Source organism: Lissotriton helveticus, chromosome 9 (assembly GCF_964261635.1).
Source record: "Lissotriton helveticus chromosome 9, aLisHel1.1, whole genome shotgun sequence".
Classification (NCBI taxonomy): domain Eukaryota; kingdom Metazoa; phylum Chordata; class Amphibia; order Caudata; family Salamandridae; genus Lissotriton; species Lissotriton helveticus.
The window spans coordinates 952,225,436-952,244,222 of record NC_136070.1 but is presented as its reverse complement, the minus strand read 5'-3'; the positions used below and the strand labels follow the sequence as shown (position 1 = coordinate 952,244,222).

Below are 18,787 nucleotides of genomic sequence, written 5' to 3'. Positions count from 1 at the left end.
ACGGGGTCTTTAAACATTTCATCAGCGTACCTCATCATGCTCTTAAGCATAGGAAGTATTTGAGACGACCAATGTGTGGATCTTAAAGTTTCAAACAAAAAATTCCTTCTCTAATGATTCTTTCTGCAGTGCCACCCCATGATATTGTGCAACCCTGGCAACAAGTTCCGGAAAGGAAACATTGTCATCTGGAGAAGAAGGCTTGGCTGGGTAAAGGAATGGATCATTATCTGCTGGGGGATCAATTGTGTAATCCCTCCATGTTTCTACTGGTAAGTGTGTACCCCTATTGTCAATGTCATCGTCATCATGGTGAGTTTGTGGAGAATCCTGAGGTGTGATTTGCAAAGGATTTGAAGGTGGAGAAGGAGGTGGTGGAGGGGATGATGGTGGCGGATGAAAAGGACTGGTAGCATCTGACTTCCTCTTTAAAGAGACCTTGTAATGAGTGTCGTCTTCAGGAAGCTTATGTTTCTGAGGTACTTTTGTATGAATATGACCAGTTTCAGGGTTAATATACAGTCTCTTTTGTTTGAGATCGGTTTTCGGTGGAACAATGTCTAAATTCGGATCCAAAGGGACATCTTTCTGTTTCGGTGCCAGCGTTTTTGATGCTGGCGTGGGCTGGACTTACGGTACTGAAGATTTCGGCTCCGAAGGCTGTTTGACTTTCGGCATGGAGATTTTCAGCTCCGAGATGGATTTGTGTTTGGAACTGGAGGGTTTTGGATCCGACTTGGATTTTTGCCCACTCGGTACTGAGCCGGAAGGCTTAACTGGCTGTTTTGAAAGCGGGGGCTGAAAACGTCCTCTCTGTGCCGACCTTGGTCAGTAGGCAGAGGTGGTAGTACCAAAGCCTTGTGCTTTTTGTGAGTGATTTGGAGGGGCAAGGGGTCTTCCATATTCACGTCACCCTGTTCCTGCGGCAGGTCTTCTGCATCGAGGTCTATCTCGAGCTCCGAATCAGAGTCTTGCATGGAGAAGTCTTCTTCCTCCTCTGCGCTGATGCACCAACGTCTTAGTCTTCTTCCTGTGCTCCGGAGACAAGCACAAGCTACACACCTTGTGTGAGTCAGCACCTAGGTGTGGGCTCCCCTTCATAAACAGACAGAACCATACTCATCTTGTGTCTTGCTTCTCTGGTCTTTACTGTTGTGGAACACGTGATTTAAGAGCTCTAGATAGTTCTATTTATAATTCAAGATCCTTATCTGACATACCACTCGCCTATAAACAAGCTCTGCTCGTCTTTCAATATATCTGATATGAAGCTCGTGAATCGGCTAACACTAACCTATGTGTAGGCATAGATAAATCCATGCTGAATTACATATTACAAAAGTAATTTTGATCCAATACAGCTATTTACTATTTAAGGGCAAAGCAAGAACATGTCTGTCTCCAATATGGCCCTCTTATATGCTCGCTCAGACAGGGGGTCTCAATCTGGGAGAGGCTGAAAGTGGTCAGGGGTGCATGTAGCTCTTGATGGCAGCTGCTAAAAGAAAGGCAGCCATGTAGTCAACAAGTGGCTACACAGGCTCTGCAGCCTCCTGTTACTGCACCGTGTGCTGCAGAGGAGTGGTGCAGACAGCAGTTTAGCTTCTGGGACATATGCCCTGACCTGGCTGCCCCCAGGGAGAGAGGGTGTGGAATGACAATGCAGGGGAGGAAAGCTTTGGTGGGGCATGGAAACCCATGCCTCATTTAAAACACAACAAGTAGGTACATGAAGATCCAGTAGCACCTCCACTTTAGAAACCTCTACCCTTGGCTCAGAAATACGACAATGCACATTATTACCTTGGAAACAAAGGGTTCAACATGTAGTTTAATTTTGCCCAGTAAATGGCCAAGTAGTGTCCAGAGAACCCCGGCTGCCTGTCATGCAGCTCAAGTCTGTATGCTGTTCCTGTCCTTGCTGATGGGCGTCTATAATGTGTAAATTTACAACTAGCTAGTGCTTCCCCCTGATGTGAAATAGGCTGGCGCTGCCCCACCAATTGCAGTCCCTGCATTAACTGCTGCTTGCTACTATTTCTGCTTGATTTCCAAGTATGGCGTTCCCCTGCGTGTGATGCCCATGTGCTGTTACTTATTTACTACTGCCCAACATTGCCTTATGCTTTTCGTGCACCTGATTTATAGTAATGCATTTGGCTGTGTGGTATTCTCTAAGGGTGTTCTGACTACTGTTGCTCCTCCCTTTGATGCCGTTTGTATTGGCAGTCACAGTAGCCGGCGTGTGTTCATGCCTGTGATGCCTCCTGTCTGTGGTGCATGTGTCCCACTGTCCCTGTAATATTTGGTGCTGATGCCTAAGGCTATCAAAACAGGGGAGAGGGAGACATTATTCCAATGTTTCCATCCTTTTTCATGGCCCTTAGCTTGTGGTGCATACTTTATTTATAGATTTTGAAGATCACAAGTCCTCCTTATTAACTATGACGCACTTAACACAGATATACAAACGTATAGAGGCAGATGGTAGCATCCTTTCATAGGCTTAAGGATATTTTTTTAAAGTTAGAAATAGGTGCATGTGTGATGCGGACCCGTTTATGATCAAGCTGCACAAAAGCATTTTATATACGTTCAGATCTACCTGCTTGTAATGCATGTGTGCCTCTCTTGCCCATATCTAGACCCTGGCATTTTTCCATCTAGCCTACACCCAGTGTCGCCTTGTGTACTAAGATTTTAAAATTCAAAGGCACATGACGGCCAATTAGCTAATTATTCATCATTCAAAAATAAAATTGCTCTACCCAGTAAGGATATAATTTTGTATTCTAAGGGACCTCTTGAGATTCATCAGCAAAGCAGTCCAATGAAAATAAAGATCCTAAGCCTTTGTAATATGCAGCAACTTTACCAAGAGGAGAAACACTGTTGAGTGCTGATGACCCAATTTTCCTGGACTAGGGAACCACCACAGAAGTGCTCTCCAATCCTACAAGGAAGACAAAGCAAATACATATAAGGACATCAAGCCATATCAGAGAAACTTTAAGAGAGGTGAAAGATGTACATAAAATACAAAGATAATATGCATGGATGACACTTACTCAAAACCACAGCGAGTTTAACCTAGCAGATGGCTTGACGGTTTGAGGGTCAAACATCATATGAAACAGTTAAAGCAACATTGGCTAATGTACAGTCTGTTTGAGTAGAATTATTTAGCTGGGTCGCCTGTCTCTAAGTTAATAGTAGTTCTAAGTACCATTGATCAGAATTTTATAAACACCAAATCTTTGGGAAACCTCAGTGTTGTGCCTAGCACTTTGCCTATTTCACATAATACGAAGTCAAAACAAAACTTACATGCTAAGTTAGACTGAATTAAGAGAACAAATATGCAATATTTGGAGTAAGTTTCAGAAGTCCACTTCGGAGGGGCGGGGCAAAGTTTGTGGGACCAGCAGTTTGCTATTCTGGTTTTAGTGTGACCCTTTGAGAGTCAACATCCTAGGACCCATTGCTTTATCAAAGTTTCCATTCTGATCCCTGAAGAAGACAAGGTAGACCAGAGAGTTTGGTCATGCATGCTAGATGTAGCTGCTATTTTCCCTCCATGACTGACAGACCGATTGTAAGGTTCCTGAGGCGTGAGCCGGGAACAGCAATTTTAGCGATTTTAAAAACTGTATTTTGTGTATTTTGTGTGTTGCTATTTTTAAAAAAGTATTCCCTGAGCACTTCCTACCTTTCCCTCACGCTTGCGCTCACCGCGTTGAAGCTGGGGCCACAGCAGCCCATTAAGCGCTGCAATAGATAATTATCACCGCCATCTTGGGTGAGTCCGAGGGCGAGCAGACCAATTGCTCGGCCCTCCCACCCTGACCACTATAAAATGGTACCCCCTCCCCGGAAGCGCAGCGGACAGGCGCAGCGGGCACGCCGGCGGCTCGCCAAAGACAAGCCCTTCTGCGCCCGTCCGAGCCTGTCACGAGCCTAGGGCCACCCCCCCTGGTCCACAGACATTTCGCCTTTCACTCCCAGCTATCCACTACGATGCTGGCTACTTGAAATCACTTAACACCATTAACACCCACTGCGCCTCAACGAATCTACATACTCTCAATTATGCCCCGTATACCTGTCCCCATTTTTCATTTCATATTATGGACCACCCCCACTTAACAGCTCCAGCTACTCCACCTCACAACAAATCTCCTAATACCATTAAACTAGCCCTTCTAAATGTTCGATCACTCCCGAAACACAGGTATGAGATTGCACACTTTATTGAAAGCTGGAACTTGGACATCCTGCTACTCACCGAAACCTGGGGAGACCAGGCGTCTGACCCTGATTTCACCTCAGCCACTCCGGAGGGTTTCTCTAACATTAGACTCGACAGATCGCATAAAAAAGGGGGGGGCATAGCGATAATAAATCGCAACACTTTTCGTCTACGCACAGAACCCTTAAAAATCAATACTTGCGAGGCTCTGAATTTCACTTTTGTTACTCCCTACTCCAGTTCTTTAAGAGGCATTCTGCTCTATCGGCCCCCAGGCCCCCGCTCTACTTTTCTGTCTTCCCTGAGTCACCTCTTAGAGCCAGTACCTGGAGAAAATAACTTTACCATATTAGGTGATTTTAATTTCCACCTAGAGATGAAGGAGGACCCTGACACTCACTCCCTCCTCACCGAAATGAACGCAGCAGGCCTCATCCAATCTGTCCACTCCTCCACGCACTTAGCAGGACACACGTTAGATGGGATTTTCTCCAATCTTAACTCCTTGATTGTAGAGAACATAATACCACTTACATGGACAGATCATTCCGCTGTCTGCTTCAATATTCTCCCTCTTACCCCATCCCTCACGAAACCTTGTAAACCTAAAACTTTTAAATCTTGGAAAAATATCAATATTCCCGAATTTAGTAATAAATTAGGCCTCTTGAAAGAAATTGACACCTCTGATCCAGAAACCGCGGCCATCCACTATACCACATGCATTAAGATTGCAACTGACACTTCCGTTCCCATAAAAAAACGCTCTGCCAACAGACTGTCAAATTCTGCCCCATGGTTTACTGAGGCTCTTAGATTAAAAAACAAAGCTGCAGACGACAAGAACGCAAGTGGCGTAACAACTATGACCCCCATGAAAAAAGTTGCTACAAAGAGAAACTAAAGAACTACAAACTATCGATCATTACTCAGAAAAGCATTTTTTTTAACAATCAAATTGAATCAGCCCAAGATTCAATTAAACAACTCTTTCAGGTCGTCTCCCACCTCTCCGGCCACAACAAATCTTCTACCACAGAAGCGTCTCAAACTATGTGCAATGCACTTTCTACTTACTTCCAAGAAAAGGTCTGTGACATCTACTCCAATTTTAATAAACTCACTAATGATACACATCAGGCTCACACTATACCTAAATCCACACCCCCCAATTCTCCCAATTTTTCTTTCAATCACACCTCGCCTGAGTTAGTTCACAAACTTATGATGACCACTAACTCTGGCTCACCCAACGATCCCTGTCCAACTTCAATTTTTAAAATGGTCCCAGAGACTATCTCAATTGTTCTTGCAGATATTTTTAATGCCATGATTACATCATGCACCTACCCTACCATATGGAAAAAAACAGTAATTAAGCCACTGCTCAAAAAAACCACCTTAGATCCCTCCAGTGTCACTAGTTACAGACCCATAGCATGTAGTCCCTACCCTTCTAAGATCATTGAAAAAATTATGAATATTCAACTATCTGAACACATAGATATTAACAACTGCTTAGATGCTTCCCAATATGGATTCAGGAAGGGACACGGCATGGAAACAGCACTAATAAAAGCTTCAGATGCGATAAGAATGATCCTGGACAAAGGAGGCGCCACGGTGCTCATACTGGTTGACCTTTCCGCGGCTTTCGACACGGTCGATCACTCCATTCTTATCGACCGTTCGGAAAAGCCGGAATCTCACCAAATGCCGTCTCACTCCTCGCATCTTTCCTGACAGACCGAGAGCAACCTGATCCATGGGCGCATTCTCCTCCGGCTCCTTTTCATTACCTTGTGGAGTCCCCCCAGGGATCCTCGCTGAGTCCAACACTTTTTAACATCTATGTGGCAGACTTGGCGAGGGTCATTAAAGCTCATCGTCTAGCAGTAACATCGTACGCAGACGATACGCAGCTTGTCCTGGCCATTAACAACAACGGAATGGAAGTCGCTACTAACTTCCAAAAAGGAATGCTTGCCATATGCAGTTGGATGAACTCAAACTGTCTGAAGCTTAACTCGGATAAAACCGAGGTGATGGTGTTTGGGAAGATCACTCCCGCATGGTCTCCCACCTGGTGGCCCCAAGACCTCGGCCCCCCACCTAATCCTGTCACCAAGTTTAGAAACCTAGGCGTAATCTTTGACAATAAACTGTCATACACTCATCAAGCCAGTTCAATAGTTTCTGCCTCTTTTTTTACACTCAAAATGATCAAAAAACTTCAACCCTACCTTCCCTCAAACACCATAATCACCTTGATCTCAACATTACTAATGTCCCGAGTTGACTACTGCAACGCCCTCATGCTTAATGCTCAAGAACAAGTAGTCAATAAACTCCAGCTGGTCCAGAACGCGGCTGCAAGACTTGTCACAGGCACACCCAAGTTCAAACCTATCTCCAACATCATCCGTAAACTCCATTGGCTACCGGTCAGACAACGAATTAAATTCAAAGCCCTGTGTATAGCTTTTAAAAGCATTCATGAAAAAGCGCCATCCTTTCTTAAAGATGCCCTTTGCCCCTACCGACCATCACGCACTCTCAGATCCGCTGATGCTAACCTTCTGAAGGTAGTCAAAACCAAGAAGGCTACTTGGGGAGACAGATCCTTTGCAGTAGCCACGGCTAAATTATGGAACACCTTGCCTTGTCACCTCAAGAACATTCCTACACTATCATGTAGGAAGCAGCTGAAGACTTGGCTATTTAATCACTAGACTCCACCTATGTTCTTAGATCTGAACCTTCAGTTCCTCTGTCAAGCGCCAAGACACCCTGGGTAATCGTGCGCTCAATAAATTGTATAAAATAAAAATAAAAAATGACTCCTACACTGTACATTCAATGGCTAAGACTGTATCACAACCTCAAGTGGGACGACATTCCTGCAGGCGCTTAGACCACTTAATTTCTGGCTGGTACCCAAATATAAAGTTGTGGGTCAGGACTTTGGACCATTTCAGAGCCATGATTAGAGCAAAAAGCAAACACAAGGAGACGATGGATGGACTGCTGAAACTTTTCAGACACTCGCCCCCAGACTCAGATCTGGGTTGAATCCATCATCGTTCTTTAGCTCATTTGGCCACCCCAGTTTAGACACAGCCATATGCAAATCAGTCTTGATCCTGTTCCTTAAGGCAACAGTCCAGCCTCAACTGCCAAGCCAGGTCTCAAGCATCCTGGGACCGGTTTCGGGATAACACCCCTCATCAGCCAGGCTAGCTGGAATCCAGTGACAAAACGAGCAAGGGACACACGTCTTGACATACCCTGCCAACTTAGGGCGAACAAAGCAAATACAAGGAGATGATAAACGGAGCACTGAAACTTTTCAGACACTCATCCCCAGTCACAGATCTGGGTTGAATCCATCATCATACTTTAGCTCACTTCGCCACCCCAGTTCAGACCCAGAAATATGAAAATCAGTCTTGACCCTTTTCCTTATGGGAACAGTCCAGCCCGAATTGCCAAGCCAGGTCTTCCCTGGACCGGGAACAAGAATCCTGAGACCGGTTTTGGGGTAACACCCCTCATCAGCCAGGCTAGGTCAAAACCAGTGGCAAAAAGCTCCCTAAAGGGGATGATCAAGCAGACAGAAGCTCAACATTTGATACTGCACAATCCAAATGCTCAGCAAGAGCTGTAAAGATCAGTCCGGATATAAAATACATTCTACAGATATCAAGTTGGTAGAGCAAGGAACCTCATACAGTTAATGGAAGTAAAAAAGGCTACAGGGTTTATCACTGTTATTTTATTTAATACTTTTACATGATTGTGTTGTTGCTGACTGTGTAGTGTAGTTCCTATTTTCCCAATAGGCTCTGCGCATTGGAATAATACCTACAGCAGTAAAGGCCTAGACCAGACGTTAACTAGGTCTACTACTGTCGATACTAGACTTAAGTTTTGGGTTTGCCAGCGTAGCTCAGAGTTCGCTAGAAACTTTCTCGAATGTTCAAGGAGGAATTAACTTCCCTGATTAGACAAGAAGGGATTTAGTTTCTGACAACCATAGAACATGACAACTTTGCTCTCCCCTAATCAAGAGTCAATCTCGAGAGTCGTGTGAGCACAAGGCAATTATTTTACTCAGTCAGTACGTGCATTCTTAGTCTCATCAGATTGTAGAGAAAAGGAAGAGACGGGCGTGTTCAATAAAAAGGTGTTATTTATTGATCAGTCTCTTTTCTCGTACAAGAGAAATGGATCGATATTATTGCAATACTTATAGTTAAGTAAAGTGCATACATTAAAAGCAATAGTATAAAATAATACTGTAAAAACATTGATATGGTTTCTGAGCCATATGATGTTTAAAATGATTAAAATATATTTACATACACATATACATTTGACTAAACGTACTCAACTGGTGTTTCTAAATACGCCTACCCCGTGTACCTGACCTAAGTCTAATGCGTGGGCGGGAATAGAAAGTTACAGTTTAAGTTAAGTTTGTTTTTGCCAAGTGAATAACTAAAGAATTCTCTGTGAGGGGTTATTCAGTTCTGTACCTGGAATTTAGGATGAATGAGGAATGGTATCTCTTTCTCTGCTCTCGATATTCCAGGCTGCCTGCGAGGGCTGCCCAGAAGCGCCGGTGCTGGGTCTCTCGGCTTGAGATAGCAGCGCGTCTCTCAGCGCGTCAGGAAGGCGGGGCTGCTGCCAGCGGGGTCTGCTCCTGCTCTCGGCTTCGGCAAGTGTGGCTGCTCCGTCTCGTCACCACGCGTGTGTTTGCATAGGGCAAGATCGGCAATATTTATACCTTAAAGGTGCCGAGATTGACGTAAGGATGGACATAGATACGTCAATAAAGATGTCATACGACTTGCTCGTTAGCACATTCTTTACTAAAGTTCTCTGTGAAATCAAAACAATGGCCGCACGGATTTTCCAGGTTGTCATAGGTTTGATTTGTTATGAGAACGTCGTATGCCTTATCAGGGGCTGGAGGAATGTCGCTTGTTAGATCTCAAGCGTTATGACCTAATCAGATAACGCGTTCCTGTGCCGTAGTGTGACTGCGTCAGATAACGGTATCTGCATCATGGGGGCTTTTCTTGCCTCATGGGCTGACTGTTAGTTAACTTGATAGTTAGTTTAACCAGAATAGGGTCAGGAATAGGGGGATTGATTCAGAACCTATAGGAATACATGACACCCACTCCACGCTAACTATGGTCATATTTACTAATCTATGCATAGTATAACATAGTACAACATACTATAGAGTATAGTGTATACCTTACCACCCCAAAATACATAAATGCATTTTGAAATATTCAAATATACTGAAAAATTGCAGTCATATATATTGTATGCACTTAAGCCATGCTACGCATTTGTAGACATTATTGCTTATTTGGTATATGAGAAATACACATGAAATGGCTCTTAATATGGCTATACAGAAAGAAAGTTCGAGACCATTTCATCACATAATAAAATATTTGTGAACATCCCAGCGGGCAACTAAAGTTCATAAAGTATCTAAAAATAGAAATCTTAGTTCTCTAGGAATAGTTTCTTACTTTAAGCAGAAGATAAGTGTCCCGAAAAATTTGTGAAAAATAATTTGGGGCTGCTAAAAAATTGTTGTCCGTGAACTGGTGGGAAGAATTGTTCATGTGACTTTATTTTTAAAGTTGAAGGCCGAATTCAGGGAACGCCGTGTGCGAGCTTGCTCAAAAGTCTCTATTTCTGTTCCGGAGAGAACATCATATCATTAAGGCTTTCGAAAAAACTGTCAACAGCTTCATGGGAAAGTTCCACTAAGTCGGAAATAGGGGTAACCATGCATTCGTGCGCATGATTGTCTGCATTGACATTCTGTATCGCATTGCTGACAGAAGGTCGTACCTGTTCAATGCTGCTTTCATCTTGAACTTCACTACTCTTCAATCATAGTGGTGAAGATTCCAGGAATGCCGTCATCAGGATTGGCAGCCTTTGAGGGCAGCACAAAGCGTGAACCTTGGTAGGAACCAACAATGTATCCGCATCCACTGGCGCATCCGATTGTAGCGTCAGACAGGTGTCTAACACGCATTCTTCTCCGCATAGCAGACATCTCAATACAGGTAAAACACATCTTTGCCACATTGGTCGAAATGATAGAAACCAAGTCATGTTCAGGTCTCTAAGCCGGGATAGTCCCAGGATTTTTGATATCCGGTCCCGGTATCCAATGGCTAGGATCGTTTCTTCCATTGTCGCGAGAGTTTGATCTGTGACATGGGTTGCCATAACGAAAAATAAGGACTAAGAATAGGATTCCTGCAATTAGTCCCAGGATCAGGGGAAGTCCGCCAAAAATCGAATGGACGAAATCTGGAAAAATACCCAGTATGGCTTTGAATGGTGTTAATGCCATCGAAAATACTGTCTTAAATACCTTTGAGACCCCAGTGGTATCAGAAATATTTAAGATTTCGCTCAGGATTTCCGCGAAATGTACGGGGGAATTAGTTGATAATAATGTATGTATCTCTGCAGTCGTCCTTGCGACTTGTAGATCATACGTTTCTTTTGATGACGTGAGCCTTGTCGGCGTCTGAAGAAGCACTGTTTTCATTCTGCTTAAAGTATCTATTCGAATAGAAGTAATTTTCAAACTGGGCCATGCCCTTGCCTCCCTGTCTGGAAAGGAGCTGGGGAATAAAGAACGTCCACAGCACTTGACCTTCGCCGTCGTAGTGACTAGATAAGGAGTCCCGGGCATAAGACTACAACATCTGCGGTCTACAATAAGAATGTAACTCCCATTATAGAGTCTTTGAAAGAATGGTTCTATTTCAGTTGCAGGTGCGCCTTGCTGGTGACATGAAAGGTTGTATGAATTCCCTTCACAGGCTCCATGCAAACTAATTCCGTTACACAGAAGCGTGCCGCTTAGTGACATAGCACAATTGTTGCCACTAAGAAACACTTTCTGTCCTTTATTACTGACACATGCATGTGAATAGGGCAGGTTCCAAGTTGTTTTAAGGTACCCCTTTCCCAATTTCTCGTACATGCCAGCCTGTATATATTTTTGGCAGTATTGAAACCTGAAGGTTGAGATTGGAATATTTATGATTCCGTGGATTATCCATTCACTGACAGGTCGTTCTGACATTGTCATTGGTAATCTTTCTAGTTTTTCAATGCTCAAGATTGTATAATCAGCACCCTTTTGCGCCATACCGATTTGTCTATCAGTAAGGTTAAAGATTTGGAATAGTGACGTTGTGTTGATTAAACGCCAAGGCACATAGCCTGAACGCAGATTTTGCAACGTCCAGCCAAGCTGTACAATAGAACGCAATTGTGACTGACCATGTTGTAATAACAGTAAGTCTTGCGATAATATATCGATTGCTGAGGACACAATGCTGTCCAAAGAAAAAATTCTGGAGGACAGAGTCATTAACCCATTGTCCACTACAGAAAGTGATTTTTCCAAATTAATACGGTCAATTTCCCGTATTCTCTCTGCTGTTTCAATTTGAGTAACCTTCCAGGCCTCATTGTATGCTGCATATACAGAGGCTGCTATGAAACGCTTTTGACGCTGTTTGCGTGGTCCCATTATGAAATCACGCAAGTCAGCACCATCAGTAAGTAAAGTTAGGTGTTGCTTAATTTCGGGCAGTGTGGAAGTTTGTAGCCATTGAAGGCATAATTTGCCCACACTGTAGGTTGTTATTATCCCTGGGTGATGTCTTTGGGGATATCTAGGGTCTGGCCTGGTCATTTTGAAACCCTGTGTTTTATTCAGGAATCTATCTTGACAGTTATTTGTATCTGTGGGCCAGATCAACCATTGTTTCCAATCAGGATGTGTTCTGTTTTGGTTCAATATATGGTTTACGTCTATCTCTTCCTCTGTATCAGAGTTATTGCTAAACATTATTGGCTTTGGAATAGACGGTTTATTTAAATCTTTGATTTTGGCTAAGCCAAGACAGGTGGTTTGTTGAACAGTGTCATTTAAAAATATCATTTGTTCTGGGATCATGCAGGCTCTAAACAAAGCTTCTATACCCTGTACTTGCCAATCTTTTGTACCCCAAACACTTTTCAAATCAACATTTTTGTCCCAATAATCAAATCCAAAAGTATTCATTTTTTCGAAGAATGAATCTGAATATATCAACTTTGTGTTGGTTATCATGGTTTTCATCCCTGTCTTGTTTGACATTTTATAATAAAATGTTTCAGCATTACTTGTGTTAAAACCTGAAAAATATGAATATTTGTCGTAAACAGTTCTTGAGCTCCCTTTTGGAGGTGTTGCACAATGTTCCCATTGATTATAATTTAAAACATTTCTAGGTTGTGCAGATTTATGCAAAAATGATTACCATAGTGGTTATAGCAATACATACTATCATAATTTGTAGAACCTTGCAAATAATCATGTTTTGTAAATTTAGCAGACATTACTAGATCAGACATCATGTTGTTAATACTTTCGAAGTCCCAATCATCAGCAAATGAGTTTGGTTTTGCAAAGTCACTCAAGGAGATCTTGATTTGGTGTGGATATTTCAGGATCTCGACCGGACCATAAATTTCATAGTCAGTGTTGTCCCAGGCTACCCCACCAGGTATAGGATTGGCTGTGAAGTTGGCTGAAGAAAGTTCTCTTTTCTCGACGTGTGAAGATGTGTGTGGTTTGAGGACCAAGTTGATGTTCTGGCTTGCTGTGTCCATTTTAGCATATTTTCCCTCAATGAAGCGTCCCAAAGTAAATACCATGATGAGCCAAAGTATGAGGATAAATGCACCAAAACCCACCCAAAATTCAATCCATGGAGAAATCAGATATGTTTCTTTCAGTTGGTTCAAAAGTTCCTTAGCTTTGTCTTTAAAGGATTTTGATGATGGCTGTGTCTTTGATTCACTGAAGCCTTCAGAGGAATCATCGAAGTTGATGAAGTACCCGGATGCAGTTCTGTCAATTGTTCCAATTGCTTCAGGATTTTTGTTTCTTGCATTGTCATTTGGTACTTCATTGTAGATTGGTGTGTCTCTGCTAAATGTTTTTATTTGGGTTGTCAGAGGTCTGAGTTCTATTGCATTGTTGCATAGTCCTTCTTGTTCTTCTGTAGGCGTGTCGAATGTGATGAGCCTCTTTGTTAGGACCTCTGTACTGGTAGCAAACCTTGGTGTTCTGCTACTTATTGGGAGTCCACTTGGCCTACTGTTTGTTATCGGCCACATGTTGTGGTTTTACCAGGTCGATGGATACAACTCTGTTCTCCTTTTTACCAGCAAGTGGCGGTAGTACAATTGATCTTGTCCCGTTGACAGACAAGACAGGAACTGCTTTTCTGTAAGAAGGCCCAAATTCCTTCTTTACCGCGATCTTCTCCCTGACTAGATCCCCGACTTTTGGAATCCAGACAGGTCTTGCTGGGACAGGTGGTGGTTCTTCAGTGGTTGTTGGCTGTTGTTTCAACTGTATGTTGCTCAGGTCTTTTCTTGTTTTGTTTAAGTCCTGCAAAATAGCCAAACGGTCTTTGACATCAAAGCTTTTTTCTTTAACCACTGAAGTCTGACTATCAAGGTCAGAGATTATCATTCTAGTTCCAAATAATAATTCGTACGGACTGAATCCCTTCAGAGAATTTCTTGGCAAGTTATTTAGACTACGTTGGACACTTATTAGATGTTTGACCCACCCAGCTCCCGAACCTAATACCTTTGCCGTTATAGATTGCTTTATGTCACGGTTTTTTCTTTCAACAATTCCGTTCCCCTCAGGGTGAAATGGACAAGAGTACCGCAATTGCACGCCCATGCTGACCATGGCCTCCTTATAAGCCCGAGAGCTAAAAGCAGGACCATTGTCCGAATGCAGCATGCCAATTGCGTATGTGCCGATAAAGACTCGCAAATCTTTTATAACAGTTCTGGCGTCAGCCGTTCGCTGGGGCCACATCCATATGAATCTCGTGCATGAATCCACTGCGACCAAGATATATTTATAGTTACCATCCCTTTGTAAGGGACCGCAGTGGTCTAGATAAACACAGGCTAATGGTTTATCCGAGATTAGAAGGGGCGTCTGCGCTGGACGTCTCACCGTTGATACTTTCATTTTTTGACATATTTCACATGCTAGAACATAGTTCCTCGTTTGTCTTCTCATTTGTGGCCACCAGTATCTCTGTTTTAATAATGATACTGTGGCTGAGACGCCAGCATGAATAGAAGCAAGCCCTTCGTGTGCCGCTATTATTAGTCCTAACCTATGTTCCATGTTTGGAATTGCCCTATCCCCCACTCCAGGGATTCGAGCAAAAGGAACATTGTTTGCATCAGATATGTATGAGTATTTTACTGGAAAGCCTTTAGGGAGTGGTTCTATCGAATCCTTTTCTGAAGCGCTGACAGCTTGTAATATTTTGCTGTCTATTTTTGTTTTTGACCGGGTGACGGCAGCTACGGAAGCCGTTTGCACAGCTGCCTTCGCGGCCTCATCAGCCAATGAATTCCCTGCAACGTGAACGCCATCACGTTGATGACTCAGTGTATGTATCACGTGAGTCTTTGGTAGTTCTTTTTGTAAAAGAGCTACTTGTTCCCAGAGCATTTTATGCTTGATTGTGCCACCTTTCGCATCCTTGAAACCGTTCTGAAGCCAGATCTGCAAGTATTCATTGTAAGACTGAACGCAATAATACGAATCACACACTATGAGTGTGGGGAATTCTCGATCGGTATTTTCAAGCGCCATCTTGAATGCTAGTAGTTCAGCTCGCTGAGCTGTACAATCTCCTAGGGATTGTGTTTTAGTGAGGGTTGGTTTAAATTTCCCTTCGTGCCAACGACCTTTAACAATCGCGCACGCAGCACTGTAAGCTTGTTTACCCCCTACTGCGGGTTGTGCTGATCCGTCTGTATATATTATACAGCCGTAGTGATCTAGAGGCAGAATTTCGGTTGGCGGAGGACATTCAAATTCATATTGGAGAAATTCTTGTGTTTTTAAGTAAGGATCAAATTCGTACACCACGTCTGTTGCAGCAAGAGAGTTAGCCCATTGTATCCATCTTGGATGGAGTGCTTTAGCATTTGGAATGCTTGCCTTTGTTATCGCCTCTAAGGCTGGTATTGGTGTTACGATTACTATTCGTTTACCTTGTGCCAGGGCTCGTTCTTTTGCTATAGCTGTCTGTGTTGCTGTAAGAATTTTTTCCGTTGGGCTAAATTTCATTTCAGCCTTAGTGTACAAGTGTGATTTGAATGCAATTGGTACCTTTTCTCCTTCATTAGAAGTCAGGTATGTGAATCCGCATCTCCCTGGGATGACTCGAATCACAAGATTGCGTGTGTTATCACGTGTTTCTAATTTTGTTTTAATTAGCATGTCTGTTTGTAAGGATCTCAAAATTTCTGTGTGTGTTTGAGTCCAATTGGATCTTTTAAAGTCTGGTTTAATTAGATCATAAAGGGGTTTAATTAGATCATAAAGGGGTTTGACCCTTTCTGCGTAATTTGCAATGTATGTTCTTCCGAAATTTAGGAAGCCTAGAATTGACTGTAGGTTTTTTAGTGTTTTAGGAGCTTGGATTACGGCACATTTCTCTAGGAAATTGTCTGCCAGGCTTTTACCTTCACTTGATAACTCATATCCTAAGAATAGGACTGTCAGATGGGCAATTCTGGACTTTTTAAAGTTGAATTTGTAACCCTCTGCTGCGAACCCAAGTATTATGGTGTTCACTCTTTTCAAGTGAGTATCCAAGTCATCATCTGTTAAGTAAATGTCATCGACATAAGATAATGCTTCATTATCATATAACTGTAGTAATTCTGTTACTCTCGCTGAGAATACCCCCGGGCTGTTCTTGTACCCCTGGGCTAACCGACAGAATTGCTTTTGAGTGCCATTTACTGAGAATGCAGTTAAATATCTGCTCTCTGGTGCTATGTTTTGACAAAAAAATCCATTGGAGATGTCCAAGGTTGTTTTGTATTTTTTGCGCACTATGTTATTCATTAGTGCAGCACTGTGTGAGTTTTGCACTGCAAAGGTTTTGCAACATGTGTTAAGGTGTCGGTAATCCAAAACTAGACGATATGAATTGTCTGGTTTGGAGACCGGAAACAAAGGGTTGTTCATTTGTGAGGTGCAAGTTTCAATCACCCCCTGGTATTCTAGCTGATCTAGTATTTCATTTACTTGTTTTTTAGCTTCTTGCTTAATTGGGTACTGCCTTTGTGCAGTAGGTTGTGATTTTAACTGGATTTTGTGAGGAGGAGAATCCTCATCCCATCCTACATGATTTTTATATAAAGCAGGTGCTAAGGCCACTGCCCACTTTATAGCAAGTGTGTATTTTTTATGAATCGGGATTTGATTCGAGAAGGCAGGCATAATTACTTCTTCGCCATGAGGGCACTCCCTGACAAACTCTGGTGGCCAGTCTTTTTCAGCTAGAAGGATATCATAGCCCTTGGAGAGGTTATCCCAAAATAGTCCCCTTATTTTCCTAGTCTTATCTCCCTCTATACGTAATGTTATCTTGTATATCTTGTGGGGCTTGCTAACTCTGGTGTCTGCAGTTTCCACTTGAAGGTATTCATTCGTGTCCACTGTCTCCAGATGATTCATAAGGACTTTGCGAGCTATGCTCACCTCTGCTGCGCTGTCTAGCATTGTCTGAGCCCATTCTCCGTTTTTCTGTTGTGTCCTCAGTATTCTCGGCATTTTTAACTACCTTGATACTGGCTACCTTCTTTTTTGGAAATTGTAATTTCTTTTTTAGTTGAGCAGGTTCCTTGTCTTTGGACTTGGCGTGCTCTTCTCTTTGTTCTGATCGTCCTCTTCTTTCCGATTTCTGCTAGGAATTCTGAAAAGATTGAGAGGGACGTGTATCAATGTCTTGATATCTATCAGGTTTTTTAATATTATCCCTATTTCTAAGGTTATATCTATTCCCAGAGGGGTCACTCTGCGGTGACCTCTGTCTTCGGTTTGGAGATTTCTCCCTTCGCCTAGGAGACCTTCCTCGGGACTGGAATTTCTTTTCTTTTGGATTGGATTGTTTGTTTCCATCCCAGTTCTTTTTTGGTGAATTATTATTAAAAAATATTTTTTCTGGACTTTCAGTCAGTTGCGGTTTTACTGGTATTCCACCTAAACTATCTCTACCTAGTTCCTCATAGGATTTTTCTATGATTCTGGCAATTTCAGCTGGTTGGTCTGCTATATCTGTCTCTTTTAACCTCTGGCGGATTGCCACGTTTGCTGCTTCACCTTTTATGTTGGCTAATAATATAGCCGAGACCTGCTTGAAGTCTTTCAGTAATTTCATACCAAGAGTTAAAGCTGGTTCTGGACCGTATTCATCTTGAATTTGTTTTAGCACATCTGGTATCACCGAAATGGATGGAACACCGTGCGTTTTTGTGTAGATGGAAGCAAAGACTGTACCCCAAGTGTCACAGTCCTCTATGTGTGGTGCGATTCCCATTGGGAGACATATAGTCAGAATCCTGTGTTTTTCTATTGAGGTGGTGTCAGGAAACACCGCCTCTATTTGGGTGATTTTCTGTGCCAACCAGAATGGTATCTGTTCCCGTTTAGCCGGAACTTTACCTAGGCAGGATTGGATGTTCTGTGGCGTGATTTTATTTGTGTTCCCCTGGTGAGGGGTCAGCTGTGGAAGTTTAATCGCTGGCTGAATTGTTGAAGTCCGCATTACATACTGAACTAATTGTCTATGAATTTTTAGTAATTGTTTTAGCTGTATTAACAGCTCTCCTGTAGACATTCCTTCGATGTCTGGGTGTGGTGTGTATCCGGCCAAGACCGGCCACGTTGCTCCTGGTCTACCTAAAGGACCGAGCCTTGTAATGTGATTGTTATGTTTTAGGGCGCCATCAAATAAGAGCAAATGCTCTTGGAATTTGAGTGGTACTTCCACCTCCTCGAAAGGAGTGTACTCATTAGGAGGTTCCTCTATTTTGTAATAGTGGAAGTACTTTGTTACAGCATTTGCTGCTGGAAAATGTATCCATGAATAGTATACCTCTGTCTGCCGATATTCGTGTGCCTCAATTACGAATATGACTGTGCCACCTCTAGGTGTCAGTCCATTTTCTATAAGTTTTAGAGTTATAGATTTTCTTTTGATGACCGGAATGAGTATTATATCCGCGTCTGCTGCTTGCATGGTAGCATCAGCATCTGCGATTTCAGTTGCTAATCTAACTGCCTCTCTTTCTTCATTACTTTCTGACATTTTACTGTTAGAAAGGTTATTTTGTTTATTTGCAGATCAGGTTTCTCAATGGAATAAAGATTAGATGCACAATATTTTGGAACAGTGTATCCTTCAACGTTGACTAAACCAAGAACCTTACATAGGAGTTCCCTCCTGCGAGGTTTTGGAGGATATTACCTTTCACCCACTCCAGACGTCTTTGGAGTATTTGGGAAAAGGGGTCTGAGTGAGAAAGCACGACTGAGTTACTCTAAATGTCTTACGTTAGTTTTATCGCCCTTTCCAAACGCGT

The 18,787-nt window shown here is 42.7% G+C and overlaps 1 protein-coding gene across 1 annotated transcript in view; it reads right to left on the bottom strand.

The window, feature by feature from the left end:
- The window catches only part of MST1 (macrophage stimulating 1), a 441,328-nt gene that overhangs the window by 40,999 nt on the left and 381,542 nt on the right, over positions 1–18,787 (bottom strand). The window contains exon 15 of the mRNA XM_078661212.1: positions 2,876–2,953. Within this exon, the coding sequence (XP_078517338.1) occupies positions 2,876–2,953 (78 nt within the window). The remainder of the gene's footprint in view (positions 1–2,875; positions 2,954–18,787) is intronic.